This window comes from Populus alba, chromosome 1 (assembly GCF_005239225.2).
Source record: "Populus alba chromosome 1, ASM523922v2, whole genome shotgun sequence".
In the NCBI taxonomy this organism is placed as follows: Eukaryota; Viridiplantae; Streptophyta; class Magnoliopsida; order Malpighiales; family Salicaceae; genus Populus; species Populus alba.
In genome coordinates, this window is record NC_133284.1 from 15,927,252 (window position 1) to 15,942,009 (window position 14,758).

The 14,758-nt window shown below is 31.1% G+C and overlaps 2 protein-coding genes across 8 annotated transcripts; one reads left to right on the top strand and one right to left on the bottom strand.

The window, feature by feature from the left end:
• Positions 1 to 1,919, top strand: LOC118034911 (transcription factor MYB114). Of its 3 annotated transcripts, none has more exons than XM_073412031.1 (4): positions 1 to 402; positions 533 to 662; positions 851 to 1,179; positions 1,747 to 1,919. In XM_073412031.1, the coding sequence occupies exons 1-3, from the start codon at positions 258 to 260 to the stop codon at positions 1,158 to 1,160; spliced, it is 585 nt and encodes a 194-aa protein (XP_073268132.1). In that variant the 5' UTR covers positions 1 to 257; the 3' UTR covers positions 1,161 to 1,179; positions 1,747 to 1,919. The 3 variants fall into 3 exon arrangements, with proteins under 3 accessions (XP_073268132.1, XP_073268130.1, XP_034896244.1); XM_073412029.1 differs by lacking the exon at positions 1,747 to 1,919 and adding an exon at positions 1,259 to 1,363; XM_035040353.2 differs by lacking the exon at positions 1,747 to 1,919 and having other exon boundaries at positions 4 to 402; positions 851 to 1,363.
• A 9,102-nt stretch (positions 1,920 to 11,021) lies between these two features.
• LOC118034887 (ubiquitin-like protein ATG12) lies at positions 11,022 to 14,758 on the bottom strand. Of its 5 annotated transcripts, none has more exons than XM_035040322.2 (6): positions 14,605 to 14,698; positions 14,470 to 14,528; positions 13,421 to 13,489; positions 13,255 to 13,317; positions 12,242 to 12,338; positions 11,022 to 11,719 (listed from the first exon to the last, which is right to left on the bottom strand). In XM_035040322.2, the coding sequence occupies exons 1-5, from the start codon at positions 14,657 to 14,659 to the stop codon at positions 12,279 to 12,281; spliced, it is 306 nt and encodes a 101-aa protein (XP_034896213.1). In that variant the 5' UTR covers positions 14,660 to 14,698; the 3' UTR covers positions 11,022 to 11,719; positions 12,242 to 12,278. The 5 variants fall into 5 exon arrangements, with proteins under 5 accessions (XP_034896213.1, XP_034896215.1, XP_034896212.1 ...); XM_035040324.2 differs by lacking the exon at positions 11,022 to 11,719 and adding an exon at positions 11,896 to 12,117 and having other exon boundaries at positions 14,626 to 14,758; XM_035040321.2 differs by lacking the exon at positions 11,022 to 11,719 and adding an exon at positions 11,896 to 12,117 and having other exon boundaries at positions 14,605 to 14,696.

A 14,758-nucleotide genomic window follows, 5' to 3' on the forward strand; every position in this document is an offset into this window, starting at 1 on the left:
ATCATGAAGGCCATGATCAATACCCATAGTTCCTTTCTTTTATTTTTTAATTAATCACGAACTACGTACCCCTCGTTGTCTCGCACGAACAAAATATAAATAAGTGGTAGTTGAGTGCCTTCTCTCCCACTTGGAATGTTAGATTCACAGTAGTGCTGACCGAAACAGCAACCCAGAGAAGTGAACACCTTCCCCTTTTCTCCTCTTCGTCTCTCTTCTCTAACACAGTGCACTCGCAGAACAAGACAAGCGTGTTAATGGCTACTATGAAAAAAGAGTCGGTTAAGCCCATGGGAACCATGCCCAACAAGGGAGCATGGACAGCTGAAGAAGACAGGAAACTGGCTGAGGTTATTGCAACTCATGGTGCCAAAAGATGGAGGACAATCGCATCCAAAGCAGGTAATACTTTGTTGTTTATTTTATTTTATTTTTTTCTTACAAAGGAAATAAACAACTTACGACCCAAGTTGAATTATGTGCTCTGTATTGTGATCTAATTCAAGCTTGCTGTGTCTTTGAATTTTCGCAGCTCTCAATAGGTGTGGTAAGAGTTGCAGGCTAAGATGGTTGAATTATTTGAGACCAAACATCAAGAGAGGAAATATATCTGACCAAGAAGAGGACCTCATACTTAGGCTTCATAAACTACTAGGAAACAGGTAATTAATGTTATCCAAACATCAACGGCAAATAGTTACACTCCCAATTGCTCAGCAGTACCTTTTCTGGGGAGATTTTATTTTTTTGCTCTTTATTTGGTTCATGAACATACATGTATTTAGCTCCTTGGTCAGTTTTTGTTCAAGAAAAACATTTTCAAGGTTTTCTTTTCCCTTCGTTTGTTTAGGTGGTCGCTGATTGCCGGAAGATTACCGGGTCGAACAGATAATGAGATCAAGAACTACTGGAACTCTCATTTGAGCAAGAAAATAAACAAAAAAGGGAAACAGATTGAAGCTTCAAATAGAGAAGGCCAGAAAACTGAGAAAAAGACTATGGAGATCAGCTTGGAGTTGAAAGAAGATAATACGCCACATAATGGAAGTGAAGAAGGCTCAAATGTAAATTTCAATATAGACGAACTCTTTGATTTCACCGATGCAGATCCTTTGGACATGGAATGGATGAACCGATTCCTTGAAATGGACGAGGCTTAAGTTCTGTTTTGTCATGAAAGTGCGTAAACTTGCTTCTCTCTCGATTTTAGTGCTGTAAATTGTAGTGTAGTTACCAGTTGCTATTAATAATTACTCAGGGCTCCAGAGTGGGTGCGGCTGCTGCATGATGATTCATGAATTTGGAACAGTTTATGTTGTGTGTGGGCTCCTTTCTTTCTCGGGGGAGGCGTTTTTTGGACTGATTTTCTTTGTTTTTTTACCTTCCACGTTAATCGTTAGATGCAAACTTGGCCACAACGCCACTGTAAAATTGAAATGAAGAAATCATGGATGGCCATTGCAACGTTAAGAGGAGAAGCATATAAAAACATTGAAGTTTTGGCCCCTGGTTCTTAGATTCCTTGTCAATGGAAGGGTACGTGGTATAAAGACAAAAGAATAAAAGAATAATGATAAAAGTGAGAACAGACATGTCTTCAAGATTATGAAATGCTACGCATGCCTGTTGGGACTCCATTATAGACAAAAGATGCATGTAGTAAACTCTTTTCATTTTCTTTTTGATCATCAAATTTTCATTGAAGGGTCGCAAAGCTGACATCTACATCCTTTCCAAGCTTTGCAGGATGAGTATACAGCCGAGGACTGATTTTAGAGCTAGAGCTTGTGGTAGCGCCATTGTTGTTAGAAAATTTACATGGTCTTTGACTTCCTAGCTAATGATGGAGTCCAAAGAATAATTTTTAAGCAAATTGTGGGACCGTTATCGAGCATTAAATTGTTTTTTATTTCCTCCTACATCATTCTTGCTGTAGGTACGAGAATTACAAGAAGAAAACTACAGCCACCTGCTTGATTACAGTACTTAAATCTCAGCTGACCCGAACGAGCATAAAGTGTACAAAATCTATTTACTCTATCTTCATCTTTCTCAGGACCACCTTTGATGATGAACTATGCTATGCATTAATGTTCCTTTTTTTGGGTTGCTGAGGATTCCCTTCTGCTACTTTGCTCGATACAATCTGTCTCTAAAACCTGTCTAGATACGTTCATGGTTATGACCTCAGGAGTTGGCTCGTAGACCAGAGTGGTCCTGCCTAACGGGCTACAAAGAAGAGCTGTTTCACATGTCCAAGAATCAAATGGCCATAAAAGGAGCGCGCAACTTTTTTCCTGTTAAATTCTACATACCAATTTGTCACATCATGAGAGTAAAAGCTGTAGCAGCTGAAAATATCATAGGAAGGACAACAGCCTGGCATCTTTTTAAATTTGCCCAACAAAGATTCTTGGTACAATATATTGTGAGATATCATCACGTTAATTGTATCAAGCCAAAAATTAGATATATCAAATATGAAAAGGATTTGAGAAACCCTAGCTATATAAAATTTTAGAAAAAAAATTACTGAAAGGAGAAAACAAAATAATCATGTGTCAGTAAACTTATATTACTAGTTTAAGCATAATCACATTAAAAAAAAAAAAGAATCATACTTTTTATGCCTTGCCTAAATATATTTTTTTTTTCATAATCAATTCTTTTGTGAATTGATCAAGAGTACCCTTCTTATGAGATCTTGGCCTAGCGATTAAAGGGACTTATTCCTTCTTCTGCATCTTGGGTTCAAACCTCACCGTGCACGCCTGTCACCCCTGCGGTCCTTACATGCTCACTGGGTTTGCAGGATGTTCAGTGAGCCACAAGCTAGCCCGGACACCCACGTAAATAAAAAAAAAATAATAAAAAAATATAATATGTTCTTTTTCTTATATTTTAAATTCTCTCTGTTATCTTTCTTACTTTCCAGTTATTATTTATTACTATTAACACATATATTTATAAGAATTGCAATCTTTTACGGTTATTGCCAAAATATAACTTTTCATCCTTTTTCCCTTATATTATCTTAGTAATATATATAATATTGATATGAATTGGTTTTACTCATTATGGGTGACCTAAAACCATTTTTTCCTTCATCTCCCACTCATACATGATAGGATCAGCTCTTTCATTAATTTTGAAATTTTTTATTTGACAAATAAATTGTGTGATTAGGCATATTTTGAGAGCTCAATTGCTATACATTTATTAGGAGTATGTAGGTTCTTTAATAATGGGACATAAAGTAGATGTAATATGTAGTACCCTATATCCTTTATCATATCTTTTATTTCTCATGATTTCATTTATTATACTTTCTGTATTCATAATTATGTCTTTTAACATAGACAAACATAACTGGTCGACCAATAAATACAAGTTGATATGATAATACCAAAATAATCTTTCTTTTTTCTCTATTCCCTCAACTTTTACTTGACTCATTGTTTTAGTGCTATTCTCTTAGATCAAATCATTCATAATTCTTTGGCAACAAAAAGATTGTTAATAATCTTTAAGGTCTCACATAATATCAAATAGGAATCTTAGTTTGTATTACCTTTATTGATCATATTAAACACTTGTGGTATGAAACACAAGTTATGGTATCATCTTCTTTTCTTTGAAGTGTATGTTTTTATCAATAATACTGTACATATGACAATTTAAACATACTCGATGTTTAGCTTTGAGTTTACTTATTTATTCATTCACTTTTGATTCATTAAAGCCCACATCTAGTGATAAGACAAATAAAATAATATTTTAAATAATCACATTAGGTCAAAGTTATAACACATATTCCAATGACTCTTTTTTTTTTTTTATTAAGGATAAATTTCATATATTAAGTTTGAATGCTATCTTATTACTCATATGAGAAGCTTAAAATTATTTCATCTTCATTTCATCATAATATAATGAAAGTGATTACCTATGTGAGAAGACCAATCTTTTATTTATACGACATAATTTTTATAATTTATTTTTAACATGTGTACTAAACACAAATATTTATGTATGTCCCACAACTTATGTAATTAGGCATCAATATTAATAATAAAAACATTTATGAATATTGTTGGAAAAATATTGTACATTAATACATCAATATCTACGTAATTTAAGTGACCTAACATGACTAATGAAAACATCTCTTGAAATAGGATTTGTAAATGGATTTGCAACAAATTTTTTGTGTAGATGTGTGCTTCATGTTCACTTTCTTGTGTGCAACCATGTCCTTTACAAAATTAAACTTAATATCCACGTGTTTGATTTTTTCATGGTACTTGAGGTCTTTTTTTATATGCTATTTACAGCTTGATTATCACAGTTTACTTGTAACAGGTTATTAACATTATAAGACACTCCCAAATGAATTAAGAAATGTTTCAACCAAATAGCCACATGCACTGTAGCTAAAAGTGCCATGAATTCAGCTTCCATTATGGATTATTATATACAGGATTGTTTCTTACTACTTCATGACATGACACTATTATTTAATAAAAAAACAAAACAATATGTAGGTTTTTTCTCATCCAAATATCCTCACCAATTAGCATCAAAATAGCCTTTTAATCAAAGATCATTCCCTTAATAACAAAATGAGTAATTAGTTATGCCTTTTACATATTATAGTATCTTTTTAATTGTTTTTCAATTTGCTTGACTTGGGTTGGATTGATATCTGCGTACTAGACTAATAACGTAACAAATATCAGGTCTTGTACATATCATTGCGTACATCAAACCCTCATATTTAGATACTATAGTTAGAATTAATCTTATAGAGGTAAACCTCATAACATGTGAAAATAACTCTTCATAGTCAATTCCTTCGTGTTATGTATATTTTTTAGCCATTAATCAAGTCTTATATTTCTTGATATTTCCATCAACCTTTTAATTTATTTTAAGGACTTACTTATTACTAATATTCTTACATCCTTTTGGCAAATTAACTAATTTCCAAACTTAATTTGGTTTTATAAATTCCAACTCTTCTTTCATAGCTTTAATTCATTTTTTTTTAACAGGGAATGTAATAGCTTTATTTATATTTCTTGGCTCTTTTTTATTTTATGGAGTAACAATAAATGTTTCACATTTAATCTCAAAATGATGACAATGAATGTTTTGATGATCAATTCATCATAGCTGAGATTTATTCATTGATGAATCAATAAAAAACATTACTCCCACTTAGACTAGCAATCATAGATGGACTCACCATATGTAGCAATTGAGGTTTAGTTGAAACTATATCATCTTCCTCTAAATTTCTCCTACTGGAAAGTGAGCCCATTTGTATTTGTATAACAGAAGCATTCTAGTCTCGAGTTTCATAAAGAGATAGGTCTTGACCTACTTCTCTTTGTCTAGGAAAATTATTATTTAAGAATGTGACATCTCATGATTCAAATTCAATTATATTTTCACCTTCTTTCTTACATATGAACACATATCTTTTTTATTGTTTATAATATCTTATAAAGATAAATTTATTTTCTCTTAGACCTAGTTTTCCATACTTATGAGAAGAATCATAAGCATAAGTAGCACAACCCAAATGTTTCAAAAAACTCAGTAAAGTTTTTTCTTATCTTTTTGTCCATAATTCATATGGTGTAGTTGTAATTGACATAAAGGGTAAACGATTAGGTATATATATGGTAGTGAATAATGTATCACCTCAATAAGTGATAGGCAAATTTGCTTATGTCATCATTGACCTAACCATTTAAAGTAAAGTTCTATTTCTTCTTTTCGCAACTTTATTTTTTTATGGTGTTCTAAGAATAGTCCATTGTTGTTCTATCTTTTTTCATCACATTATTTTCAAAACTTATCAGATAAATACTCACAACTCGATCGGTTCTTAAAGATTTTATTTTCATGTCTAATTGATTTTCCACTAGGTTCATGAATTTTTGAAGCAATTTAAAGCTTTTGATTTATGAGAAATAAAAAATACATAACCATATTGAGTAAAATCATCTATAAAGGTGATGAAATAGATATTCACATGTCTTGCCCTCACATTTATTGGACTACAAATGTCAGAATAAATCAATTATAATAGAAATTCAACTCTAGTTCCTTTTCCAAATGGTTTTCTTGTTGTTTTTCTAGCTAGGAAATTTTCATAAGTAGATAAATCTACTTTTCTAACATTTCCCAATAAGTCTTTTTTGGCTAGACTATTCATTCATTGTTGGTTTATATAACATAGCCTTGTATGCTATAAAGTCATATCATTCTCACAATTAGTAGAAGATGCAAATTAAAAAAAAAACATATATTATTTATGTTATAATTAACATCTAATACAATAAAATCATCCAATAAATATCTTTACCATATAAACTTGTTCCTAATGACAAGTTAACACCATTTTCATGAAAATACAAATTAAAACCTAGCTATAATAAAACCAACATAAAAACTAAATTTTGATGAATGTCTAGAACATATAATACATCATGTAGAAATAGGATTTGTCCGCCATACAAGACTAATATGCATGTGTCAATTCCTTTCATCTATACTCTAAATTTTTTTCCTACATATATCCATCATCGTCCATATAGGACTCACTGAAATTCCACAAAGGTACCATCATCTTTCACTATATGATCAATGATTCCTAAGTCTATCGTCCAAAAATGACTGGATTCAGTTAGAAAAACTTAACTAGAAGCATTTATTGTACTTGAAAGGACTAGATTTTTTTTTTTTTTTACCTTTTTAGGCTGGCTACAATTACTAGCAATATGTCCTTTATTGCCAAAGTGAAAGCACTTGACTTTTGCCATATTTTTCTTTTCTTCTTAAAATGATGTTTTCCTTTTCTAGGTTGGTAAAATCTTTGCTTATTGGTGGCTTCCCCTTTACCTTTCTTATATTGAGGTCCACTTTAATACTTACATTTATTTCCTCTTGCATTTTGTGAATCAAAGCCAACCATGTATATATCAATTTTAGATTTTTTTTAGCTTCAAGGTGATCCTCTTCCAATTTAAGGTGGTGCATTGCATCTTTCATTATTTGGATATTTTGATTATAGGTCATGTGCTCCCAATTATGAGGTAAATAGTGTATGATAGCATGGACTTGTTGCTAATCTATTATGGTATGACCAATCTCTTTTACCTCACTAATAATGTTTGACATTTGTCTTAAAAAAAATTTCATTATATGTTTTAGATGCTTCTCCTAAATGTTAAACTTCATAGTGAGGGATCTAAGTTTGGTCATGGATACACCTCTAAATTTTTCTTCCAATGCAAACTATAAAAACACTTATATGATATCATAATATATTTTGTTTACCAATATAATGCGTGCAATAAAGTTCTTTTTTTTTTTCAAGCCTCATAGGCCTTATGGTCCTTTCTATGTTAGGCCATATTGCTATTTTCTGGCTCTTTCATTAAAACTTTTTGCATTTCTAGTTCTTTTTACTCCTTAAGCACATATTGAATCTTCATATTCCAAATTTCATAATTATTGCCATTCCACTTCTCATCTTGATTGAGCTCTGCCATTCCAAGCCTCATAAGCCTTATGGTCACTTCTTATAGTTCACATTTAATTGATGTCTAAAACATACATACATATCCTTAACATCAATTAAGTATGTTAACAATGATTTAATATCATGTTTAGAATCGAAAGCTCACTATGTCTAAGATCCTAATGTGTAATTATCATAATCATAATTAAATTATGTAAAGATTTTAAACTTAAAATAGCATATATTTTAAGAATTCAATTAAATCACAATTCCAAATTAAACATTTCAAAATGGAATTACACTAACGAGATTACCAAGTACTTGGTGCATTGGTATTATCAACACTAGTTTCAAATTCAATAATTTATTATCTCAATAACGTAATCAACTTTACAAATATATATCCCATGATGAAAATATTGATGTACATAGAACATGTTTCCAAGTTCTACCCCACTCCCTAATTATTTTCAATGAAGGTAGACTCTACATTATTTTCCAATTAAAGCACAAAATTTAACAGAAACATGTATCAATTGCCAAAAATTAAGAGAAACATGTAAGGAATTACACCATCAGTTCACAAACACCAAGTTCAAATAGTTAGATGCACATATGCATATAAATTTTGGTAGTATATATTCATAGAATTAGGGCATATGCTAGAAAGTTCAAGTCACAACCACAATAAACTTCTATTTTGTTTTATCTTATTTTATTGAAAAAAATGTTATTTAGAATAGAAAAAAAGTAGCAATAGGCTTTCATACCAATATTGGAAAAACAAATAGTAGAAGGTAGAAAACAAAGTAATAATGTCCCATGAAACTTATATCACTAATCTAAGCATCATCACATTAAATAATAAAGAATCATGCTTGTTATTCATGGTCTAGGTGTACTCTTTTTCTTTTTTTTTTTTGCAGAAACAATTCTTATATGAATTAGCAGAGAGTTTGCTTCAAGAGTCTTTTCTCATCTTTTAAGAAAAAATATGTTCCTTTTCTTATATTTTTAATTCTCTCTTACTTATTATTGTATGTTACTGTTAACAAATATATTTATAAGGGTGAAAAATTATAACCTTTGAAAGTTATTGTCAAGATACAACTCTTCATCTTTTTTCTCTTATATTACTTTAGTAATATAAATAATATTAATATAGATTGGGTTCACCTATCATGGGTGACCCAAAACCATTTTTTTCTTCATACAATTTTTATAGCTAGAGAAAAATTCTAACAATTTTATCTTTAATTATCAAAACTAAATATTATATCTCTGTTAAGGTACTTGAACAATACGATAAATATCATAAATGGAATACATAATAAAAGAGTTATAAACTAAAAAGAAAAAATATCTTAAATTAATTAGGAAAATACAATCAATCCCAAATAATAATTTCTATGCCTAATTTGGGGTCCGCACCAACCTCAGAAAGTTATGAAGATTTAACCTTACAAGAAATAAGGTGTCTATAACCTCTTAGCAAAATAAAATTGCATAATTGAGTATTGAATTTAGAATCAAGCATGATATTATTGTCCTTAGCAACAACTAGTATGTTATTTTTGGGCAACACACCTTTGTTAACCATATTAAAACCATTTAAAATTCTTCAAATCTCAACTTTTGACATTTGATTGTTAACAAGGAACAATAAGATGGTCCATTGATTTCTTAGTGGCTATAAATTTCTACTACTTTGATATGTTTAAAGTTAGCTCCTAAGAACTCTTTTGAAATATCAAAGAAGTCTTCACTTTTATGAGAAAATCCTTTTAGATCCTAATTGAAAGAAATTTTAGGATTTCTACAACCCTCAAGCTCAATGACATTTTAAGTTTCTTTATCATCAAATTTTAGTGGTTGATTCCAATCCACAAATTATAATCCTAAAAAAAAAATTAGTTTCAATATAATATTCATCCTAATCATGAGGTCATCTCCTTGTTCATGCCTCCGAAACAAGTTTTCAAAAACTAACTTCAAGTTCGTAATCACTCTCCTCACGATCCTCCAAGTTTTTTTTTTATGTTAATTGACAAGTTAAACCACAACTTACCTCTACAAGTCTCTCAACTAGTTGACAAGTTGGTTTTGCAACCTGCTTTGAGGATCCTTAACTTTCATTTCATTAATGTTGTGACCTTGGATGTATCATTCCTAAGATGGAACCTCCTTGCCACCTCCTACATGAACACGTGTAATCTTGCATTCATTTTCAACCATGGTTTTTTAATAACAAACAACAATAAACCATCAAGAATCATTACACTTTGTATTAACTAATATAGATGGAAACAACATCAATAAATGAAGGTCAAAAAGTTAATAGGAAGGGTTATATGAAAAGTGCTTGAAAAACCCTAGCCATACACAATTCTCACAATGGGGGGAAAATACTTTGAATTTTATTTTCAAATATCAAAACTGAACATAACAACTCTCTTAGACTCATTAAATAATACATTAAAAGACCGTTTGTTTACGAGGTGGAGGTTGTGGTTGAAGCAAAACGCAAGAGCTAAACATTTGGTAAAGAAAAAAACAACAATTATTGTTCATGGATCCCATTATTTATTACGTTGCAAACACAAGGTTAGAAGAAGCAGCCAAGAGCTGCTTTCATATGCTTCCCACTTGTTTCAGTAAATAATTGAGCTCTCATTCTCTACGAACCCTACCCATTATAATAAATTAATCCTTGGGGTGCCAGATATTTATGCCCAAATAAAGTAATTTATTATACATAGAGATTCTTTTCTCTATATGCCAATGCCAAGCCATCACTAGCTTTCTTCTTATAAATGATGATTATGGCCATGTTTGGATTATGGTTAAATTATCGTTATTTTGCTATTTTTAAAAATAGAAATTAAATTAAATTTTTATATATTAATATCAAAAATAAATTTTATAAAATAATATATATATATATATATATATATATTATTTTAAAACATAACTACCAACCTATCCACCTAGTAAAATAAAATAAAAAATTTAATTTTTAATTTTTAATTTTGTTTTATTAAAAAAATTAGTGTTTAACATTATTCAATGACACTAATAATAAATTAGACGAAGATCACAATCCCAATTTTATTTTTGATGATATTTTACTTGATATTGTTGCGTGCATAAAAAACCAAGAAAACTATAGTCCTTGTCGGATATATTTCATACGTGATGGAATTGTAGATAGTTTAATGGAAGAATGAAAAATATTTTATATAAAATATTATTTATTTTTTGATGTATTAATAGTTGTTAAATCTACAACATTTAAATTAAAAACCACCAATATTAATATATATTTTTTGAAATTATTTTACAACCTCAGTTTGAAAAGTATTTTTTAACCAAATATATTAAACTACTTTTTGTTCAACATCAATTTCAACCAAAGTTTTTAACCAAACATATATTTTTTCAAACCAACCTCAACTAAAAATATTTTTTATAAAACAACTTTTTTCACACCACAACCACAACATCTACTACAATACCAAACACACTCTAAATGTCCTAAATAAAACATGAAAAATAATAAAAGCATTCTAAACTAAAAAGAAAAAAAAAATCTTAAATTAACTAAAAAATATAACTAATCCCTAACAATAATTTTTAAGTGCAATTTGAAAGCCTTATCTACCTCATGTAGTAACAAAAATTTAACTTACAAGCAACAGAGGTTTCAGAATCGTAGAAAATTTTAGTACAAGAGTACGTGTTTCAAGTCCAATTTACAATAATTGCTGAAAACATGTTTTTTTCAATGAAGGGACATTAGTATAAGAGTAAGTGCTTGGAAAAAATCTCCAACATCATATATCCATCTCCAGCAACCCCACAAGCTTAAACAAATTCAGCTTTCAAATTACAGTCTATAGGAGTGAGAACCAGACTGTAAAAGAACCCAAAAAATCTTGTAATAGCTGACCTTCACAAACATTAAGAAGTTGAAATTTATTCCTCACAATTTAATAATATTATGAGAAAATACATAGAATTTCTAATGCTCTTTGTAACAACTTGTGGATGCAATGCCATGGCTCCATCATTTTACAGATTCTTGTGAACAAATTTGGAATTATGATGGACAGCGTTCTCGTACTGATGTGAAGATTCCAAAGGAGGTGGTAAAGTGCTACAGTGACATGTCATCATCACATCAAACTGTGTCGTATCCAAGAGTTGAAAACCAAATTAGAGAAGAAATTTCCAGCCTTCACTAGAACCATGTGAAACCAGTACAGGTCTTGTCTACGCACGCCAGGTTAAAAATAAAATTCCATAGTAACTGGAGCAGTTAATTGAATGATTCAAGTCTGTTCTTTAAAGGAATTTAAAAATATATTAAAATAATTTTATTTTTAGATTTTTTCAAGCTAAACTATATGGATCCAAACACGTGATGAAACGCAAGTCCAAACAGTCTCGAAGTGGGCCATCAACCGGAAATAAAAAAATAAAGCAAATCTGACAGATGCATGTGAATTTTATGCTTGTAATCTCCATTTCTTCAATCATATTCTCAGTCTATCCACAAATCATGTACTGCTCTTGCATGAAATCTACAGAACAGTGAGGTAGAAATCAGTACTCGGAGCAAAGGACATTGCAGGGTTGCTGTAGTGAAGTTCTTTGGTTACTCAACGAGTCCAGGAAATATTCATAATGTATAGCAAAAGATCTTACAGTATGAACAGTGTATCGGCATAGCTGTTCGTGAAAATTAGCCCCACGCCACTGAACAGGCATAGTTGACCAGCAGTTTACCATCAACGCCGAAATTCTGAATTGATGAAGTGGAAAGGTTAAAAGAGGGAGATTCAAGGACATATAAAGCAATTATGCATCTAATAAAAAATGACTTCAACCAAGGTTAGGAGCAACTCAGTGAGAGGACGAAAAAAATCAAAATCCAAACAAACCAATTAAAAAAAAAAGGATCCTAGTTATGTTATGGTCACCAGGGAAAAAAAAACAAACACTAAGAAAATTCAAGAGAACTTCATTGAACCGTGTTTGATGAGTGAACCATCTGTCCACTGCCACATATCATTTCTGAAATGTCATCCTCTTAACTATTATTATTTTTTTTAAGAAAATAGGCAATGATACATCGCAAGTCATGTTCATCACAGTTGAGTACAGATTAGTACATTTGGCTAAAGGGCAAGGACAGAAACTACAGGGAGAATCTACATCTAATGTCATTTGCGTGGAATGTTTGTGCTCGAGTACACAGCTCGGCACATGGGTGAGGGTACAATATTTGGAGAAGTAACAATTCATTTCATGTGAACCATTTGATGTAGCTCAATTATTTTCTTCCTGGGAGTCAGATTAACAAAATGCTCCATACTTAAAACTGGTAGTGTGTTGATAAGCAAATGTCACTTGTTTCACACTTAAGCACAATGAACAAAAAAGTAATAAATCGTCCTGGCCAAAATCACCAGTCAACACATACACTTTCATAATTGTCACCAGAAAAAAAAAAAAAAAAAAAAAACAGTGCTCTGACAAGGCAATCTGGGGGTGGGTGCATTCATCTGGGACAGCATAATTGAACTTCAAATTTAACATGAATATGTATGAGCTGAAAACCAAGTAATATTTTTAAAATCAGCATGAATCTATAACAGCAACAACTAATGAGAGAACATAAAATAAATAAAACAAAAATAACTGCTACAAAAACTTACATTAAACAGATCAATCACCAATTCATCTGGATTTGGTGAGAATGCGCTGTTGATGTATACAAACTAAAGAACAAGGAAGAAACAGAAAGCATTACCATCCCAGAAACCCACTTATTTTTAATTACTTTACTGAATTGGAGAGAAATCAACATGAAAGATAAGCTACCACGGTCTCCCTATGAATTTGCCGACGCAAAAAGTCAATCACTTTAGCAAACTTATCAGTTCCAAGCATCTGCCACATTCACTCAATGTGTATAAATATCATCATCATATAATAATGAAATGCAAGAAAGTTTTAGTTGCAAAAAAAAAAAACAGTATCTGGAAACGTTAACCCAATTGTTGTATGGGAAACAGTTCAACTTCCAGTTATTCTGATTTTAAAAAGTATTTCCAATGCAATTTAGTGAAATGTTTTCTTCTGAAGCACAAAAGCCCTGTCCCATTGATTATGCTCTTCCTGGGAGTTCTACGTTATAGCAGTCAAATTGTTCTCTAGAAGAGCAAAAGAAGTTATTAATGAAGGTGTGTTTCAACTTGCAGTTTGTCATGCAACTTGTTTCCAAGCTTCAAGTTTGTGGCCCCATGGCAATGGCTACAAGGCGCACACAAACTCTATTTATAATTGCGAGAGAAAAAAAACCCATGATCAGTTTCTATTAAGTGTGAATTTGACCCTAATGTTGTGACTCGTCTCACAAACACAAATCAAGCTCAATAGGGACACGCACAAACCTAAAATCATCACACTTGCTATGCAGACATGTTTCTAATTGCATAGAGTTCAATGGCATAAACATGATCGCATTCATATGCAAAAACAGCCCATGTATAGAACCAAAAATCTACAACCAAAACATAGTTTCCCATTGACAATTCAAAATTCCTCCTGCAAAAAACCTTGTTCTTCCCCAGAGTACTTTTGCCTCAACTCATGCTAGCTACAATTATTTGCTTGAAAAAATTTTATTCAATGATATTCCAGCTTATACCAAGATAACAAATTGGCAAGATCTTCCCTCGATTCCTTCTATCTCTATGAGTTTACACTTATTTTTTCCAGCCAACAATATTATTTATTAGCATCTAAATTTTATCCTTATTAGACAAACCCACAAGCATAGAAACACGGAAATACAAAACCCACCAACAATTCATTACGTAACACATGTATAAATTTATGTAGATATGACTGAGGGGAAAAAACTACACCTTGAACTTCTTTTGCTTGAGAATAGGCGCATCAGCAGTGGCTTTTAACTGAATAATCACTGCATCAAATCGAAAACATAAATTTTAATTAATTAAAAAAGCATTATTGATGAGTATTTATTAATGGGTATATACCTCGTTCAAGTTTTGACTCACCTTTTCGAGCAGAATCCTGTGATTCAGTCTCCATGTTGCTATGAGCTTAGAATTTGAAAGCTACAAGAAGCTTAGAATTTAGAAGTTGGAACTTACAAGTCAGGGATTTTGATACGTCCACGAAAGGTTTTGC